General features: G+C 42.9%; 1 protein-coding gene across 1 annotated transcript; it reads right to left on the reverse strand.

Moving 5' to 3' along the window:
- Nucleotides 1-1,345: 1,345 nt before the first annotated feature.
- On the reverse strand, nucleotides 1,346-12,824 carry LOC308122294 (E3 ubiquitin-protein ligase listerin-like; the record flags this gene model as incomplete). Its single annotated transcript, XM_080484039.1, has 32 exons — nucleotides 1,346-1,408; nucleotides 1,533-1,700; nucleotides 1,812-2,006; nucleotides 2,380-2,600; nucleotides 2,694-2,859; nucleotides 2,993-3,179; nucleotides 3,315-3,392; nucleotides 3,570-3,807; nucleotides 4,890-5,103; nucleotides 5,267-5,411; nucleotides 5,495-5,630; nucleotides 5,729-5,856; nucleotides 5,964-6,077; nucleotides 6,237-6,393; nucleotides 6,488-6,698; nucleotides 6,807-6,957; nucleotides 7,083-7,236; nucleotides 7,323-7,562; nucleotides 7,703-7,892; nucleotides 7,998-8,039; nucleotides 8,153-8,371; nucleotides 8,562-8,858; nucleotides 9,020-9,277; nucleotides 9,369-9,516; nucleotides 9,681-9,871; nucleotides 9,990-10,163; nucleotides 10,678-10,858; nucleotides 10,960-11,012; nucleotides 11,102-11,332; nucleotides 11,549-11,647; nucleotides 12,401-12,607; nucleotides 12,783-12,824. 32 exons carry the CDS (start codon nucleotides 12,822-12,824, stop codon nucleotides 1,346-1,348), a joined length of 5,298 nt encoding a protein of 1,765 aa, XP_080340165.1.
- Nucleotides 12,825-21,316: the final 8,492 nt, after the last annotated feature.

Raw genomic sequence — 21,316 nt, forward strand, 5'->3', positions numbered from 1 at the left:
GTCCTACTGAATAGACTGTTAGAATTGGTATTATGGCAAGAAAAAGGCAGCTAAGTAAAGAAAAACGAGTGGCCATCATTACTTTAAGAAATGAAGGTCAGTCAGTCCGAAAAATTGGGAAAACTTTGAAAGTCTCCCCAAGTGCAGTCGCAAAAACCATCAAGCGCTACAAAGAAACTGGCTCACATGAGGACCGCCCCAGGAAAGGAAGACCAAGAGTCACCTCTGCTGCGGAGGATAAGTTCATAGGAGTCACCAGCCTCAGAAATGGCAGGTTAACAGCAGCTCAGATTAGAGACCAGGTCAATGCCACACAGAGTTCTAGCAGCAGACACATCTCTAGAACAACTGTTAAGAGGAGACTGTGTGAATCAGGCCTTCATGGTAGAATAGCTGCTAGGAAACCACTGCTAAGGAAAGGCAACAAGCAGAAGAGACTTGTTTGGGCTAAAGAACACAAGGAATGGACATTAGACCAGTGGAAATCTGTGCTTTGGTCTGATGAGTCCAAATTTGAGATCTTTGGTTCCAACCACTGTGTCTTTGTGCGACGCAGAAAAGGTGAACGGATGGACTCTACATGCCTGGTTCCCACCGTGAAGCATGGAGGAGGAGGTGTGATGGTGTGGGGGTGCTTTGCTGGTGACACTGTTGGGGATTTATTCAAAATTGAAGGCATACTGAACCAGCATGGCTACCACAGCATCTTGCAGCGGCATGCTATTCCATCCGGTTTGCGTTTAGTTGGACCATCATTTATTTTTCAACAGGACAATGACCCCAAACACACCTCCAGGCTGTGTAAGGGCTATTTGACCAAGAAGGAGAGTGATGGGGTGCTGCGCCAGATGACCTGGCCTCCACAGTCACCGGACCTGAACCCAATCGAGATGGTTTGGGGTGAGCTGGACCGCAGTGAAGGCAAAAGGGCCAACAAGTGCTAAGCATCTCTGGGAACTCCTTCAAGACTGTTGGAAGACCCTTTCAGGTGACTACCTCTTGAAGCTCATCAAGAGAATGCCAAGAGTGTGCGAAGCAGTAATCAAAGCAAAAGGTGGCTACTTTGAAGAACCTAGAATATAAGGCGTGTTTTCAGTTGTTTCACACTTTTTTGTTAAGTATATAATTCCATGTGTTAGTTCATAGTTTTGATGCCCTCAGTGTGAATCTACAATTTTCATAGTCATGAAAATAAAGAAAACTCTTTGAATGAGAAGGTGTGTCCAAACTTTTGGTCTGTACTGTATATACAATGTATTCCAAGTACACATGAATACACATCATATAGCTGTACAAGTCCAGTTTATCCACAGTATATGCAATGCACGATCAAGTCCCGCTGCATTCAGAAGAATGTTTCTCTGCAGAGTGGGCAGGTGGACTTGTCGCTGGAGGTGAACCATTGGCACTGAACAAAGAAGAGAAGAAGAAATCATAGTTACTCACATGATGAACAATTGCAACTGAAACGATGTGCCGAGGTATATCAGTAATGTTAAATCTGCACGTATCTGACGACCACATAGACTCACCAAACACGCCGAGTGGAATTTCTTCTTGCAGGTGCGGCAGGCCTTCTTGGGGAGAGAGTAGTTGGAGCCGTGGATAACAGAACAGCAAATCATACAGTCCTCTACCCCCTCAAAGCGCTTATCCACATTGTTCTTCCACAGAGCCAGGCCCTCCATTATGCTGCCATTCTGTTGACACAAACATTCCTCTCAATATTTCATTCTCTTTTCTTTGCTCACCCTCCTGAACACCCCCCCTCCTTACGATACCAACGTCTTGCATTCAAATCCAGTTTTTACCTGATGCGTGAGGTAGGTGCTCAGCTGCAGCATCCAGTTCCTCCACTGCTGCACGGCGACACCCACGTGCCTCTCATTCTCCACAGTAATACAGCCCAGAGGGTAGTTCTGCGGGAGCTGAATCACCAACTCCATGACGAGCTCATCCACAGAATAGGTTGCAGTCACCTCCCGCGCAGCTGAGCGGGCTTTGACCTGGGGCGACCAGATAAATATATTTACTCTTTTCAATGGGGGTTTTTAAGAGCCTTTAAACTAAAACTCAAGAAAACTAAATTTTGCAGTTGTAATAATAAGTGTTTTGGAAGAAGAAGCTAATATTTCGAAATTTGACGACGGTCATTACAATTATTTAAAACTTATATGGCGGCGATACAGTAATGTCCAGTGTGATGTGGTCAATTCCTGCAATTCCTTTTATATTTAGTGACAACAGAGTAAAAGCTGTTGCAGTAATCTAATCTGGAAGATGTGGAAGCAAGAAAGACCTTTACCAAATCAGCAAAACATCTAAGTTTTCAAAACAAAGTCACACAACATTTATAAATCAAATTATTGGTGAACTCACGGTCATGTTGTCGAGCATCTGAGTGCTGGTGTGCACCGACGAGATCTCCTGGGCTGAAAGAACCGGGCTGACGTATTTGATGGTGAACTTCTCCACAGCCGTGCTCCCTCTCTTCTCCTGGCTGTTCCACCACAGCCGCACCATGGCGGGCAGGTCTTGCACTGTGCTGTAGTACACGCTGCAGGCCAGATGGTGGAGCTCCCACTTGACGCTGTCCGTCTCTGCAGGCCAGAAAACACAAGGGAGGAGACAATTGAAGCTTGTTTACATTTCACAGTACATGAAATGTGTAGGAGTGTGTCTGCTTTGCTTACGGTCAACAGCGAGACTCAGGCTCTCGGTGAAGAAGGTTTTGGTGTCCCTCGTCTCCGCCCCCTGGCCGGGGTAGATGGAATTCTCAGGCATCAGTTTGAAGAGGTGGAGGAGAAGCTTATTGAGGGAGCAGCTTCTCTTGAGATACTGGGCATAATGGGCACGCAGCTAGAGAGAGAATGGCAGCACCAATATAAGCATTATTTCAGTCAAAACTAAACATCAACTAAACTTCTGAATGGAATGGCTTCTAGAAACTGTATCGTAGATATTTACTGAGACACAAGCACTCATGACTCACATGGGATGGCGAGGATTTAAAAAAGGTCAGGAGAAGTTTCCAGGCCAGCAAATATCCCAGAATGCAGGAGTACTCCGCACTAAGAGGCTGGACCACTGCAAACTCTCCCACTTGAACCGGCGCCAGGATCTTATCGCACATCCTCTCACAGGTGGACAAGAGGACCATCAGTGCAGCTGGAGGGGAACTGAGCACAAACATTGAACTTTAAGTATAATTAAAATACTTTTTTACAATACAAACACATAAATCCCATCTTTCAGAAAACATCAACCATCGCTTGGTTGTAAAAAGTAACAGGGACTTTGATGTGTTGACTTACAGGCATGGTTCATCTCCGTCATCATCAGACTTGTTGCCGTCTCCTTCTCCGTCATACTCAGACAACTGAGGCATGATTCTACAGCATCAGAATAAACAACTCATTTTACATCACAAACTAATTATGACAAGACCAGTTTGAACATTCAGACGCGCACAAAGATCTCCAGAAATGTGTTGTACTTTACTGGAGATCTTTATAAATGCATTGAAGCAAAGTTACCCCAAAACTCAGGCTTTCAAAAAAACTGCTTACTTTTCCAGGAGCTGGTAGACGGTGATCTGCAGAGGTCTGGACCTGAATCGAAGGAGCGGGCAGAAAGTATTGAGGAGCGTCTGAAGCGGCAGCGGCAGGTTTGTCTGTTGGCCTGCTATAAAGCGTGGCCGCAAGGAGTTTTGGCTCAACTGCTGCACGGGCACGAAAGTCAGAGCCACGCCGACAGACTCCAGCACGGCCACAGGGAAGACGGGGTCATCTGGATCAGTGAACGTATCTGACAAAAGGCGATACAGAGAAGAGGTGCAAGTTATGAAATCAGGGCTTTATGCTAAACTTGATAAAAAATGTTTGTCTACTGCAATGGCACTGGCCTGCATAAATTTAAGTATGACACACTAAAACCAAAATGGGAAACTACAAACCCAGAAATAAACATCTCTAATCATTACAAGTCAAATACCATGTGACTCCGTCCAAACAAAACCATTTGTAAGAGCTGAATTTATGACAGCAGTGTTGTCCTGAAGTTAATTCGACTTTACAAGGGTGTCAAATGAAGTGGTGAAGGTTCGTGTTCTGTCCGTCAACATTTTTAAAAAGTCCTGCTGTTCAGCCAAACTGATAAATATTACAAACTAAAATAATTGTAAACAATAAATGTTGTTCTGTGTGTTTGTTACTTTCAACCACACATTGGGGACCCGATCATTGATAAAGACTAAGCCGGTATCCAACCACAGACTTTCGGCTGAGTGGCATCAGGACGATGTCTGTATTTAAAATGTTTAACCGAAGAGCTGAAGTAGTTTTTGTCCAGCAGGGATCAATCTCCAAAGTATATTGGAAAGAGCAGCAGAATCACCTCTGCAGAAGTATTTAACCCCAGGGCAGTCCCAGACCATGTGGATAAAAGCGCCCGTGAGTTTATCTGAACTGCAAGAGCAACTGGGATCTGCTGGGAATTTCAGTGAGTGGAGTCTCCTGAGAGAGAGAGCGACGACCTGAGAACGTCTTTGGACTTAATCATTTTGGGATATGCTGATATGTCTGTGGGACTCTCCAATATGGGGAAGTCAAAGAGGCATCATCCCTTTTCTTTTCTTCATTAAGAAACAAGGTAATCAAATAGTCCAATGGAACATTTTAAAACAGGAATATATATTTGGATGCAGATTTTACTGATCAGTAATGAGGACGATGTACAATGTGTGGTGTGTGTGTGTGTGTGTGTGTGTGTGTGTGTGTGTGTGTGTGTGTGTGTGTGTGTGTGTGTGTGTGTGTGTGTGTGTGTGTGTGTGTGTGTGTGTGTGTGTGTGTGTGACACATAACCCCCAAATATAAATCCCACAGACTCACTTCTAATGTTGAAAGGCAGAGGCAGCAGCAGGCTGTAGATTCCCTGGACGAAGAAATCTGTCCATTCAGCCGCCAGTTCTGACGGCAGCTTCTCCAGCACGTCGGACGACGGTGAGGCGAAGAACTGGTTGAGCCTCACTATCAATGCAGCGTTCTCGCACACAAACAGCTGCACCCACGGGTTCCACAGGCTGCTCACGTTCTCACCAGCCGTCTGAGGAAAGATCAAAAAAAGGACAATTGTCAGACAGAGTCAAACCAAAAAGTGAAGTTTTCTATGAAATGAAGCACACCAACAGTTTCCAACATAATTCCACCCTGAATGACTCTCCTGTTACATCGCAGCCACAAAACAGCACATTTCCTTCATGTCTCACCTGCAGCCAGGCCAACATAGAGCAGAGCAGAAAGTCCCACTGGTCTCCCCCCATAACTGTTGGACAGTTGGTCACCACCCAGGACAGGAAGCGCATCATCTCAATGGTGAGCGTCAACTGTTCTGCAGTGACGTCAGACAGGTCGCTGGAACACAAGGGTTGTATCAGATGAACATGTATGTTCTCAAAGTGTTTGTACAAGTGTAATAAACTGTATAATTACATTACCTGCTAAAGAGAAACCAGTCCTCCTTACTGTTCCTCCACTCCATCACAGTGGCCAGAATAGCCTGAACAACCTCCACCTCTATGTGTGTGTTTGCTTTCAGACAACACAGCAGTACTTGGAGACACCCACACACATCTGTGACAAAAGTCCAAAATGGTTATTTGACAATTTTGTTCCACGACTGCATTTGATGTTTGTATTTACATCTGTCTGTGTTTTGAGGTTATTCTTACTTCCATCCTCCTGCCAGTTGATTAATCCAGCAGTCGCCAGATCTACCAGAGTCTCTCTGTCTTCTGTTGTCATGGTCGGGCACAGGACCTGGAGCGTGCTCAGTTTGCTTTGGGACACTGGGAACAAACTGATAAAACACAAAGCAATGTCAGTACACAACAACACAGTGGCTGAACTGACCACAAAGAAGCTTTGAATGTGAAATCCTACGCATTAAAATACTGAGTTACAGACCTGTTTGAACTTCCATAAAGTTCCCTCAAAGCTGGACTGTGAGTCGCGGCCAGATTCGTGGTGAGGATGTAATTTTCTAGAGTCAGAGACCACAGACCTCCATCTGTCACTGACCTGAGGGGAGAAAACAAGTACTTGTTCATTTATGTCCACTCTGGAGATGATAACGCACAATTCTACAAATTAATACTGCCTTTATAGGTTTATTCATGCTTAGTTTTCCAAGTACAAAATGTATTTCTCCTTTGTATAAAGACTAATGATTAATGTTACCTTGAGTAGAGAGTGTCCAGCAGGGTCTTTATTGGGACGTGACTGTGTAGACCGTCTGACAGCCCCCAGTCATTCAGCACATTTTGGTATGCAGAAACTATAGGAGGGCTGTAATCTACCTCCTTACACCACTGCAGTGCATAGAGAAGTTCTGAAACTGCAAAATGAAAGCAAACATAAGCAAATCGCAAAAAGACAAACATTTTGGTCCGCGCACAATCCATACGTCATGTTCTGCCTAATGTGTGTACCTGTGCAGTTGATGTTTTGGAGTAGAGAAGGACACGTCGACTCATTTTGGTCACAAGGAACACACGAAACTGCCTGGACAACACTTCCCAAGAGGGCACAGGCACAAAGGTGGGCTGGGAGTTTGTTCAGCTCTCTAAATTCCCAGATGTCTACTGAAGTTTTTTCATGAACACCTCTGTGACGGCTAGATAATAAAGGTGCTTTGATCCACTGAAAAGGACAGACAAAAACAAAAAGGGGGGTGTACATGAATATCAAATGTTTCTTGTCCAATAATAAATTTAATGCTAAAACCTCAAAGCGTATTAGATTGCTGACCTGAGGTGGTAAGGCCTGTCTGATTCTGGTCCATTCTGTCTGGCTTGGCATCATGACAGTCGAGAACTGGTTGAGGATGGAGGATGACTGATCACAGACGGAGACGATCGTCTGCACGAGGTTTTGTACCGCGAGGACCAAAAGCTGTAACCTAAACATATCACCAGAGTAAACTTAGCTGAACAACAAAGCCAATGAAATGATTCTTGAGATTTTGTTAGACAGATACACATAAAATACAGTTTTCTTTAGAAAAGTTACAAAATGCTTGATTACCCTTTAATATCCAGTGACGCTGTTCGTAGTTGTTTCTTCACCCAAAGGGCTGCGGCGTGCAGGAAACCACCTTCTTTGACGTCAGCGTCACGGTGTTGGACCAGCGAAGAAACTCCAGTGACACACACTTTCTTCAGCTTATCTAAAAGTGAGTCTTTTCAAGCAACAAGAAAATGTAGTTAATTTTTGTTATCTTACCTGATGTATGTATCAGAGTATTTGTTTGAACACTGTACCCACCAGACAGTTGAGTGTGTGTTTGATCCTGGGCAGTGAGCTGGAAGACGGTGAGCAGCAGCTCCTCAGCAGAGACAAGTAGAAGACAATCTCGTACGGAGGAGAAGAAAGTGGAGGCCACATCACAGATGAAGGAGATAAGTGGCTCCATGTTGCTTGCATCAGACAGACACTTGGTCTCGAAAAGAGTGGCGTGGAACTTCTCCAAGATCTTCTCCAGGTACACTTCTCCAATCAGAGACTCTGTATGTAAAACAAGTCAAGACACTGATTATACAGAATGAAGAAAAGCACATAAAGCCCAGCTAATACATACTACTTCAAATAAAACAACAAAATAAAAGGAACGCGACTGTTTGCTGTTCGTGTGCGTTTGTACTCACCGTTGTTGTGGTGCTGAGAAAGGACCAGACTGAGAAGTGTCCAACTGTGGCTGCCTGAAGAGGAGCTGGAGACACTACAGCTGCTCCCCACTTTGCACAACTCCTCAGTCAATCCAAGGAGCTGCTCACCCAGAACTGAACCTTTGAGCCAATCACTGCAACTCTTCAGAGTGTCAGGGTCTGTACATGCCTGAGGGGACAGACAAGCTCATACGTTTGACAGTGTCCATTTAACGTATTTACAGGTAACGCCATCTGATTAAAAACATAATAATTGTGATTTTGCAACACCTACCCTCTGAATGACTTGCAGAATAATTTCCCACTGTAAGCCCATCTAAAACAACAGAATGGAAAGTGTCAACAACAAAACGGCAGCACAGTTGAAGCACAACATGTAATAGAGTGTAAATTAATCTGTCACGTTATGACACGTGCATCTAATGTTACCGTTGTGATGTGGTTCAAGATGCGGGTGGTCTCCTGTCGGCTGCAGCAATAGAGTGAGCTGAAAACCATCTCGACCAGGTGCTGAGTATCTTTGCGGCCCTTTTCAGCCAGCCACACCAACACCTGCTCCAGTAGGAACTCTATTGCTGGATTTTTTGAAATCGTCTTATTGCCCGGTGTAATATCCTTTGTTTTGGTCTCATCAAGTTCAACCAGTGTCTAAGATGAGCACAAAAAAATTAAAAAAAACTGTAAAAGCTACATAAGAATCCTGCATTTATATATCTAATACAATGAGCTTGAGCAGTTTTCAATTTAAAAACCTGGAAACATGCTAAAGAAAAGTTTATCAGTCAGTAAATGACTTCCATTATGATACGCTTCTCTGTGACTGCGAGATGCGACTTACAGTGAAGACTCTGGGTGTGTGGAAAGACCGCAGGAGACGGGAGAGGAAAACATGATGTCTCTCAGAGTTTTCCTCATTCACATGCACAAAGCACAACTGTGCCAGCTGGCACACGACAGCTTCAAAATGTTGCGTCTGCAGGGACCCGAATGCCTTCTCGTTCACTCGCTCAGACACTGTCTGCACAGGCTCTTCAACACGGGCCCCCTCAACGCCTTCTGACTCAGAGAAACACATCCTGACAGATTTCTTTCTCTGGACATGCTTCCTGTTCACCCTCTCAGGGTAACGCATCACCTGGGGAACAAGAAGAGAGAACTGATTCATTTAGGAAACATGTTCGCCGTATCACTCGGGTCACAGAATTTGTTTTGACAGCCATAATGTTGAGCCATATTCTCAATCCTACATGATCCGGAATACAACAGTGTCAAATATTTGCAACAAAGCAAACTCACCTGCAGCAACACTGCTATCCCTTCCAAAGCCTGTGGATCAGCTGCCTCGTTGTCAACATCACCAACAAGCATACGGCTGAGGTCCTCCCAAAAGTCCACTAGAAGCCTTTGAAAGACATGTCTTTTATCATTAGCTCCACCTTCACTGTGTAAACCTGCCCTCTTCTCCCAGGAAATGAGCATTTCTGTGACCAAAAGGTAAAGAGGGCCGTTCTGCAGTGAAGGATTGCTAAGAGACTTTTCCAGTAGGGGCAGGAGCTGCAAAGAAAATAACAACAACATTAACATAACAAAGAGCTGGATTTTAGTAGATTTGATTGTGGAGGAAAGTTTGCATGATGGAGCGAACCTGCTGGGTGATAAGCATGATTCTGATTTCCTGCTGGTCTTCCTCTTCCTCCGCGTGCTGCAGGATGCAGTACCTCAAGCATTCCACAACAGCCGTCACTATCGCGGCACTTTCTGATGGGCTTGTCACCGCACGCTTACTAGAAAGGCTGGAAATGAAGCAGTGTGTTGCAAGTATTATGGTGATGACAAAGACATACTGGTGGATTATTTTTGATTATTATATCAAAAGACATTACAAAGCATAAAGCAAAGTTGCAATTTGAATTGTGATATCATATTAATTATCCACTATGTGATAAGGAGACATTACCCTTGAATCAAAGCAGTGAAAAACGTGGCGTAAAAGTCCAGTTTGGGATCCGTGACCTGCTGGGGCAGTTTGCTGAGGAGTGGCATTAGATAGGGGTGAAATGCTTTAGCCAGGCCTTTTCCACCATCTTCCAACACACGCCAGAGTTTAGGAAGAAACCCTTTCTGAGCATTCACATGTGTCCAGCAATCCTGAAATACAAAACAGAAATATGAAGACTTAATTGCAATAACAGTGACGATTGAGAACAGCATGTAGAACTTAAAACATTAACGTATGTGTGAAATCGTGCTTCAACCACAAACTTACAGGGATGGTAGACACGATGTGAAGTACGGCTCCCATCACCGGCGGCAGCACGACGGGATCTGTGTCGTCGATACTGAGGAGCACAGCTGGACACAGTCTTGCTGCTTCAGCTTGGACCAGACCAGGAGTGAACTCACACAGAGAACACACCATCTCAAAGAACGCCCCTCTCACCTGCACAGAGGTACAGCAGAGTTACTACTTGAAAACCGTGGGAAGAAAACGTCTGTGATAGCTTCAGATTTTCTTAGATTTCTGCTCCAACTGTTCATGAACCAAGTATGGACAAACAACTAAAACAATGCACGTTTCTCAATTAGAATATCAATCTCACTCTCTGCTGGTGGCAAAAGCAAGCGAACCCTTGGATTGATTGAATCTGATTTGATCACAGTAACTTCTGTTAAACTCTACTAGTTACCGCTGATCAAACCTTCACTGTAACATAAGAAATCCCTAGAACATTTTGCCATCACATGCAAGAAAAGATGAAGCTGAGCACTTAAAGTTGCATCCACAAAAACAAAAATACATTCAAAATATTACAAATACTATATACTGTTTTTTCATACTTGCCAACATTTCCTTTTGAAATGCAAGATGTGGTCAAACTAAATACAGAATTTATTTTAAACTATCTTTAATTCAGTTCAATTAGATATTACTAAATGCTATAAGTTACACATACTTGTGGAGTCTTGTGTTTGTTGTACTTCCAGAACTTAGTGGAGTTAACCAGCTCGGGAAGTTTTTGCTCCAGGGCCAGCCGGTCATTCGGAAGCAGCAGAGAGAGCAGTCTCTTCACCCCCAACAGAGAACTGGTCAGCATGCGCACATATTTGGACTCTCTCTCTTCCTCTGTCACACTTCTGGAGAAAAGAGGAAAACCGGTTTGCCGTCAAAGACTGTCGGAATAATTCATCATTGTGCCCTGTACAGTGGGATGATAATATGTTGGTCTTTAACTTACTGTGGATCACTCAGTGTGTCTGCTGTTTCCTTTAACAGAATATCTGTAAGTACCTGCAACATAAATGGCATATTAGTTTTACATTCAGCTCAGGGGATTACAGTAGAAATCCCTCATCCACCCCTGGAGCCCTGTTACCCACATTAAGGATCTCCTCCTTGCAGAAGCTGAGAGCTTCAGGCTGTTTGGCGGGTGAGAAAGCAGCCTGGAAAGCCTGGCACGCGGCAGAAGCTGCAGGTGTGTAGGTGTCACACTGGGACAGGATCCAATGGCCCATCAAGCTTTTGAGGAAGGGGGCCAAGCTGCGCCGAACTTTCAGCACCAGCTGCTCAAAAGCCTGCTGGGTCGCCTCCCTGATGCGCCGGTCATGATCCTGATAGAATCACAAAGACTGATTACTGCAAATTCACACACATCCCCAAAGAGAGCACTTACAAGTCACTCTCATGGAGTTCTGAAAAGTTGTTTGTGTGTAGATACTTCATCTCTAAATGGATTGGAGTTGTTTAACAGAGAGGATGACAACTCAAAATCTATTGTGGTGAAGTTAGTGTGGCATTTTGAATGAACTGAATGAATGGTAAGTCACCACTGATATCTTTCTGTAGATCTTGGGCCAGTAGGGTAAAACCCCTTTGACCTCCTCGGCATCCCGCTCCTGGCACATGGAGCCGAAGTCCTGCACAGCCTGAGGACAAGACACATGTTAGTACGGCACTGCAGGGTCACATGAGTGTGATCAGACACACCTTTCATCTGAAACAGTCAGGCTTGATACTCACTTTCTTTTATTTAATTATTTTTTTTTATTTGGAGTCACTTAACAACAAATACAAAAGTTTCATTTTAAAATCTACATTAGAAGTGATCCTCCTTTTCTTTTTTAAATAAAATAGAATGAATACAATTCCATCTACCAATATCTTCCTTTATTTTTTGGTTTAGTGGAATAAAATTGAGGGCATACAGTTTTGGGAGATCTTTCGGTAATGCTACCCCCAAATATCTGATATGTTCTAGATCCCAGGATAATTGAATATTGGAGCTTATCATCTGGCTGGGTTTAGAACTGAAAGTCAATATTTGCGTCTTTGAGATGTTTAATTTATGTCCTGCGACCCCGCTAAAAGCATCTCGGAGTGACCATAGTTTTGGAATTGAGATCTCTGGCATCGAAAGATATATTAAAATATCATCCGCGAACAACAAAAGTTTATTTTCTTGACCTGCTACTTAAAAACCTGTAATATCTTTATCCTGTTTGACTCGTTGGCTTCGTGTTTCAATGAAAATTGCAAACAGTCATGGGCTGATTGGACAGCCTTGTCTTCTCCCCCTTCTCTCTTCAATTTTGCCAACATTTTGCTTCTTTTAATTGGATTTCCATAACCATTTACACTGTAGGTCCTTATTTTAAAAGAGTTAAGACTTTGATACTCACTTTCAATCGGGTCATGACGTCCCGTTTAGACATTTTCCGAAGAACCAGACGGAAATCGGCGTCCACCAGGTTGTCGATGTCCTCGTCGCCGTGAACCGCTGGCACGTAGCTCAGCTCCGAGGACGCCGTGCTGTCAAACCCGATGAACCCGGGGATGACGCCTCCTTCTCGGGCCAACAGCTCGGCAGCTCGGCCACTGTTGGACGGCTAGTTTCGGAGACACAAACCACAGAGAATGATGATCTGAACCAGCAGCGAGGTTTTCTGGACGTTATCAAACAGTTTGAAGTGATGACCTGAAGTTTACATACGCATGCGCTCGGCTTTTGGAGCAAGCTATCACAATGACATTAAGACGTTTGAAAAACTGGCAGCGACTTACCCGAACATTTCCCTTCGTTCGTTGTCTGATTTTGCAACCCATCGATGCGTCTAGGTTTGTAAAGCAGCGGAAATTTAACCAAACAATATTTGTGGCTGGAAGTCACAGAAATGGAGATACTCGCTAAAATATTATCGTAAATGTTATTCAAATAATTGAATAACAGTGATAACATTAATACAATAGCACTCTTCTCTCACAAAACGTGTGGCTTTCTCCTGAGATTGTGGCAATGCTCTCTTTTACACCTTTATATATATTATATCCATGACTTTGATCTTCTCTTTCATAAAGGTTTGATCTCAGTCCAGACCTCTAATTATGCAAATAATTTTACTGACGTCATCACGCGTGCCTACTTCCACTTTGATTTTCTTTTTTTTTTAGTTAAATTGAGAAAACTCAAATCTGACCCACTGCTGCCCCCATCGGCACACTGTGGGAAGTGCAATATATTGCCCACTGGCTCAATATCATGCGAGTTGTGTCTGAGAATGATGCAAGAGCACAATATGTTGATTTAAATAAGTGGAGGAAAATGCTGAATAACATTGCTGTACATCTGTAGCAATCAATAAAGTAATATTTTTGGTCATTAGTTGAACTGAGTTTATGTGTCTATGGCTGTACATCCCTCCCCTCCTCCTCCTCCTCACTTAACTGTATAGATCCAAAGCTAAAGTATCTCTGAGGCTACAGTAATTTTATTTGTATAATTCCAAAGCACATAATTAGTGAAATTCATCCTAATGTGCGAAGGATGGGAAGTTTTCTCTGCAAAATCTAAGTTTAATCATAATTTGCTTTAGAGAAATTACGTCTTCCAACTAGCATGTGACCACTTTTGTGAAAACAATTAGTTTTCTAGTTGAAAACATAGAACGACAGCACAGACCGGTTTCAAAATATGCAGGCAGTTTGTTTGTATTCACACCATAAACAGTCATTTCACTAAACACGTACCAATGTGGTACCTTTTACAGTCGTTTGTGGTGAGTGATTTTTTTTTTAGCTAATGAGCTGTAATGACAGAAAATTAAAGTCACATTTATTAGTGGGTCATTTTGTTTTTCCATAATCTTCCATCACCTCTTTTCACCCATTAGATCTGTAAAGGTGACTCGTGTCTTTTAAAATAGTGTCTGCAAAATAAAATCTGATGTAGTAAAACTCGAGAAACAAAAACACTCAATTGCCTTTAAAAATCGAATTCTATTTAATCTAAAATTTGCTAAAACTATGACTCTGCACCTCTGCCATAGAGGACAATGTGAATACACCTCCCACTGCTACACAATCATATTTAACATCAATTGGACTTGCAGACTTGCAAATGCGCATTCTAAAAAAGATCCAAGTTGTGATTATCACAGAATCCTTCTGCTGGTAAATCAAACCAAAACTCTGCGAGCATCGTCCAATGCACAAAGATTAGTGAGTTGTACCTACAGTTGTGTTAGCAAATGTTTAAAGCACCAAAAAAAAAAGTAATTTGCAAGATGAGGAATACGTAAGGGATAAAAGGAATGTGAGTTTCTGTTTACCTTCCTACTACCTGCCAATGGCAAACTGCATACAATCTATATTCTCATCATCCAGAGGGATGAAATTATTTGTGTTTTTCCTGTACTGTGTAAGATTTTCCAGATGACATAGCTTTAACAAAAAGATCCATTTCATATCATCTTTAGCAACCAGTTTGTGATCATTCCATGTGTGCAAGTGTGCTCTTTCACGCTTCTTTTGGGCTTCTGCATTATCTAAAGCGTCTCCCATCTCGCGACACAAAAACAGAACTTCTAAGCACCCGGAACACCTTTTCTAAACATTCTTAGGTCAAGTCAGCAAGAACAGCAAGGCTGCCGAGACAATGCTACAGCCCCCGTCAGAGCCCGGTCCCAGGTCATCCCAGTTGGACGTCCCCTCCTGGTGGAAGCACGGCCTGGCTGACCGCTGTGGCGTAGCGAGGGTCCAGTTTGGGCACAAAGCCTCTAAAGTCGCTGGAGGCCTGAGTGCCAAATACATCAAGCACCTGCTGGTTCATCAGAGCGAATCTTGGAAAGAAAAACATCTTTGTAAATATTTCTCGTTCTGTTGTTGGGCAGATGGACCAAATTATAAATTACACTTCAGAAAATCCTAAATAATCCTCATGCCTCATCTGAAAAGTCAAATGGCCTTGCTAAAGGGATGAAAGTGATGAGATATCTTCAAAATTTTAACCAAGAATGGAGTTTTCTTTTCTACTATTATTATAAAAACTATATTTAGTTTTTACAGCTCGACCTTATGGCATGATAAACAATGACGTGTGCTACGAAGCGTAAAAACGATGCATGTAGACCAAAACGGATTAGTTTTCTATTAAATATCCGCACAAAAAAAAGTACACATATAGGCCACACTAGACTATAAGCCGCAGGTGTTCATGTTGTAACAGGGCAGGAATTGATCATATTTCCATCAATTCCCACAAATCTGATATTCATAGTGATGGAAATTCCTGCACGTGTGTGTGTGTGTGTGTGTGATGTCCGCCTGCTGCGGAGAAGTCGAGAGACACACAGAGAGAGAGAAATACACAATCACAGGGTTTTATCTCTGTTGATAAAGAATTTTATGATTGTGATTCTGAGGAGGAAGATTTCTCAGCCACAGAGTGCGGAAGACGGCTTTAATTCTTGCTTAGGCAAAACTATTTGAAGGGAGAATGACAAAAGAGTGAAGTCACAAGGGACAGCAAACAGGCCATCAATCCCATCAGGACTGATTGACTAATGACTCGCCTGATTCACAATGTCAGTTTAACTGAACTTCAGACAGTCACATTCAAACAGCAGAGATCATTGTGTTCCTTTAACTAAATAAAGAATCTTTTCCCTCTGGACTAGACACTTTGTTCCAACACTAATACAAATAAACTGAACACTTATCCTGATAGAAACAGGTTGGATTTTACCGATTGTGATTATGACGCATTGTCAAACAGAACTTTGCTCGACAGTTACCTCCCCTGCGTTAAACGTAGTAGGAACTTCCAGTAGGTCGGCCTGAGGTTCTGCACTTCCATCACCGCCTGTGGGAGGAACAAGGCGTAAATGACCGTGTCCGCGTGAGGGAAGTAGGGGAAGCGTCCGGCCTCGATGCCCTTGAAGTACAAAGTCTGCAAAGAGGATTAGTTATGTTGTTAAATGCTAAATGTTGGTATAGCCGGCCAGGAGTGCACACCTGACTGCTCTGTGTTTCACCTGCACAAACATCCACACACACATAACTTACCGGTGACAGGACGCCTCGGAGCAGTGGACCGGCGAGACGGGGTTTACAAGGTCATGTGACCAGGGGTTATTTTGATTAATTATCAATTTACTTTTCTGAGTGGGATTATTTTCAGATTTGCTTTGCAAAATGCTTTTGTTTATTTTAGGGGAAAAATCAAGTACCCTTTAAAAGAAGATGTGAATATTTATTTTAATTTCTTGGAGATTGGTTGGTCTAAGTTTACCACACCCATGGGAGGGGTTTACCTGTTAAAAGCGGAGTGGGACGCTGCATGAAGGGAGACGTCCTCTGGAGTTGCATGAGGAAGCAACAGGCCTTGGAAAAGGAAATTTCTCAAAGCTGAGCTCAGGTTGTGTTTTTCACTCTTTCTGTTAGTGATGGGTCGATGAGGCCTTGTGACGCTCTGTGGCGCTCTGTGGCACATTACCCAAACTGTATCGATACTGTGTCATTAAATACTGACACCTGCTGGATCTTAAACATAATTGCAGGCAACCTTGTTGGGGGACTCAACTTACCTACTGATTCAATGACCTAGTATATACGACTACATTATTTGAATGATTGTATCTAATGTATCTTATATCCTAATCTAAGTTAAAAGTGTAATTGTTATAGTTAAAATTTGCCTTCAATAATGTGAATGTGTCATAACATATGAAAATCAAAGTGAGAGTGTTAATGTGTTGTTGCTTAAGTACTTGTCTTTGAGGCAGAGAGATGTTTGTTTTTTTCCCAGAACATTTTATTCAAAAAAAAATCGTTTTTCCAATGTCTATGCCTTGAGCTGGTCCTGTTTCTATGAAGAAAGTTCTCCAGCTTTGGAAAACACCCGTTCACATGGTACATATGAGGCCGGTGTACATAGAAATTGTTGGGCGAGGCGGAAGAGATTAGGATCTGTGGTTTTGTGGTTATCCCAAAACTGCAAGGGATCCAGGGATCTTTGGATGTTGGCCTCCCCCAGGTACTTCTGCACCTCAATAATTGCATCAGCTGTGGCGTTGGTGTTCTGCCTGCCAACTTCCTGATCCAGCTGCTGTCAAAGGTCATCTAAAAAGCAACCAATTGGCATTTTAATGTTCATCAGTTACAAAGCATATAGCATTTTCATCATCTGGATGACCTTTGATCCAGAAACTCTTTTTTTTTTTTTTTTTTTTCCCCCTGCAGACAACGCCACTGTAGCTTGATGGAATGGAGCAAGCACCAGAAGTGTTTCTCCGATGGTGGAGAACTCATCAGCTGTTAGTGGCGTTATGTCGGTTTTTAGCGAGGCAAGAGATACCCACACTGGTTCTTTCTCATCATTGAGCCTTGCCAGCATCTGAAATGTGCTGTTCCATTGTGTTGGTACTTCATTGATAAGTTTCAGGATTGGCCGTCCCATCTGTTGCAGCACTTGAGCGAGCTTCTCTTTGCCTGTGGTGCTTGATCTGAAGTATGTGACTTTTTGCCTAATTGATGCAAGTGCAGGAATTTGATCACATGATTTCTTACGACTAAATTTAAAGCCTGTGCAATGCAAATTAAATGCCGAATTTGGAGACTTTTTACAGAAGAAATCATGTTTGGAGCTGCGTCGGTCACAAGACCCTTTACTTTATTAGTTATGGCCCAGTCATCCATCATACCCCTTTTGACTTGGGCCAAATTGTCCGCAGTGTGACTTTGTGGAAAGTATTGCACACCCAACACAGATGTACACGACTGCATGTTCTCATTACTGTAGTGACAGGTCAGAGCCAAGTAAGCCTCCATGTTCACACAAGTCCACATGTCGGCTGTTCAAGGCAGTGAGCCACAGCTCGCTGTACTTTTTCACTCGGTCTCGTTCCTCCTCATATTTTGTCGCCACCATTTCTTTGACCGTCTGAGAATTAAAACAAAAGTATATCAAAATATGTAATTAAATACTAAATGAATGAAATATTTCGACTACTTCTCCAGACATTTTCAGCACAAACCTTTCTAGTTGGCAAAACGTACGACGGCTCAAGGACCACAATAGGTTCCCTGAACCCCTCGTTCTCCACGATGCTGAGGGGTTGGCTGTCCTTGATGTTGAAATTGATTATTGCCTCATCCAGTGCTCGCGTCCTAGAAGCTTGATGGTCAAAAATGAAATGATGAAAACAGAATATGTATTCATTATTAACAAAAGAATCACGATGCAATTGTAAAATGTCTGCATACCTGTATGGATTCTTGGTGTATTTGTGACCTCATTGTCATGGCTGGCTCCGTAGTGCCTCAGCATTGAGGAGGTGCTTTTATTCATGTGAGAAAGTTCAACCAAACAAATGTGGCATTTAACCTGCAGAAAATTAATAAGTCACTTTGAAAAAGATTTGAATTATGACAGATCAAGACACTGAGAGGAACAGGATTTATAAAAAAAAATGAAAAAAAAAAAATACCTTGGTGGTCGAAATAAGGATCAAAATGATCCCAAACAGCAGAAGGTTTTCGCTGAGGCTCCATGTCAGTGGGTCTTGCAGCAAAGAATTGATTTTCCAAATATTGGGGGCACTTTTGGCAGAGATGCATCTCGTTGATTGATGTGCTTCCTTTTAAACACAGTTTGGCGCTTCTGTGACAGGCGATACAGCGCCTGTATCGCTTTTCCGGACCCATCACTACTTTCTGTAAATATTTTTTTTCACACCGTAAATATTGGGCACTGGTTTTGGACAAATAAAGAAAAAGTCGACTTGCCATATGGATTGCGGTGATTATTCTTTTGAACGGGAGTAGAACCCCGCCACAAACAAAAAGGCAACTTCTTCACTAGAAGGCCTTGTAAAGTTCAACTTAAACAAAAGAGCGGCAAAATGGCAACAAATAATTGATGTGAGTTGTATTCAATCGGCATCTGGTTTTTTTATTTTTCCCAATCGGCAGTTCAGCAGACAGCAAATGCACTGTTACCGCGCTAAATTTGAAGCGCGTGGCCGAGCTAAGTTGGCATCATCATAATGCCGAAGTGGGGAAAATACAAAAAATCTTACAGGAAAGAACGGGAGACCAACCCTGAACTGAAAACCTGGATCGCGTCTGTCCCAGGAGACCACTCTAAAGCCCGTTGCAAATATTGTAACACAGAAATAAGAGCTCGTCTTAATGATCTGAAAGAACATGGCGCCACAACAAAACACAAGTCCCGCTGTGTGGATAGTGTGAAATCCTTTGCTGTACCGATGGGATCTGGTGTAGGACAAGGCACAGTCAAAAACGTGCTGACCTTAGGATTGCAACCTATGTTGCCTGCCACACTTCCATCAATGCTGCTCAGGACTTGTCAGATATACTCCCAAGAGGAGATGGAAGCGTTCAAAATGCACAGGACAAAGTGTACGGCTGTTATCACGTCTGTTCTGGCACCACATTTCAGAGAGGAGTTAAAGGAAGATATTGATGAGTCTCCATATTCTCTCTATCTGGATGAAACCACAGATAAATCAGTTAACAAGCTCCTCTGCATATGTGTGTAGTACCCCACATGAACAACGACAGTCATCTCAGGGAACTTGACCTAAAATCATCCAGCCTCTACCTCTCACACCAGGACACGGACCATCCTCATTCCAACAGCAGCTGGAAGCCAGCACATTAGCGCCGGAGCTGAAGGATAGAATCTCCGCGTGCTGTTTTGATTTTCTAAAAGAAGTGCTGGTGCAGTGTCAATGGAAATGCTCCGCAAACTGGAGCTTTTTTTGTCCGAAGCTGGTGATGTCAACAATAAATAGGCCAGGAGTAAAAGACTTGCCCGCTGAGTCTTTCTCTTGTTCGGTGGACACCTTGGAGGGCCAGTGGAGAAACATTGCATCAGCTGGCTTCTCAAGTGATCAGGCCATCGACGCCTTTTGGCTGGAAGTTGAGGCATTTCAAGATGCTGGGGGAAACCAGTGTTTCAAAGATTTAGCACTGGGTGTCATCAGATTGCCCACGTTGAGAGAGCGTTTTCCCAGGTGACCCTGCTGAAGGATGACACCAGAAACCGCATGGGATTCCGGCTCCTTTCCAGCCTCATGGATGTGCGCTCTGGCCTGAGCAGAAACTCACTGACGTTCGCCACTTTTAAACCCCCCCCGACTGTTGTTGGGGATGTTTGACTCATCCATGTATTAGTCAGCTGACCTGGCTTCCAGTGACTGTAAATAGTTCTTCAAGTTCTCATCATTGTTGAAGTTAATGGAAAGACGCTGATTCTGTGTAAAGGAAAATGATATGTATGTCACATGACATTTGCACTGGGACTGATTTTGGTAACTGTAGCCCACTTATTCTATGGCATTTACTCGTTGAATTAAAAAGTCAATCAGCTGCTGTGTGGCCAGGTTGTTGTGCGTCTTTCAGCACCACAGGTGTGGAAAGCGGAGAGGAGGGAGGGAGGGACAGACGGAGATGGCCTCTGTATGTGCGTATTTAGTTTTGTTTTAAATTGTTTTGCATGTAGTCCTCATACAGGTCATTTGTGATGTAAATAACAAAATATATAAGGCCTACACAGCTTAAAAGTGCACATTTTTACATGCAGTTGGCATTATTACTAATCAGGGCCAGGCGCTTGGATGCCAGAGGTTCATTTTGCAATTTGTGTAGCTTATGGTTGATTTACTGCGCTCTTGTTGGTTGCGATTTGCAAAAACCTATTTATCATTTATATGTGGTTATTTGTTGCAGACATGAAGCTCTGGCTGTGTTTTCTTTAGCATGTGTTATGATTTTGCGGGTTTGCACGGTTGTCTGTCAACTTCATGGTTTGGGCTGGTTTTTATTGGAATGGGCGGGTTCTAATATGTGATAGGGCTGGAAACTGTCAATCTGATCTGGCGACACTGCTCCCATCAGGATTAATTTGACAGCTGCACTTTTACAAAACTCGGTGAGTAAAATTACTAAAAAAGTGTTTTTTTTTTTTTTTGTTTTTTTAGCTTGTGCAGCTCAACTGTACTGAGACAGGTGGGCGTTCAGTATATAACATTTTTAGATGATCCTTGAATGAATTGACAAGCGAATTTCTGTAATAATAGGTGCAACCCAACAAATATTGAAAAGCTAACAATTGTCTTGTTCGTTTGTTTTACTGTCATAATTTATAAAAAAAAAAAAAAAAGACATCCAAAACGAAGGGGTTTCAAGATGTTTATAGGTTTTGATTGTGTTATTTGTGGTCTGCTTTAAAAAATTGGGGGGGGGGGGGAAGAAATCAGTTAATCTTGTGATACATTCTATTCTGAGAAGCTGAT

Source organism: Lipophrys pholis, assembly GCF_963383615.2.
Source record: "Lipophrys pholis genome assembly, chromosome: 16".
Taxonomy (NCBI): Eukaryota; Metazoa; Chordata; class Actinopteri; order Blenniiformes; family Blenniidae; genus Lipophrys; species Lipophrys pholis.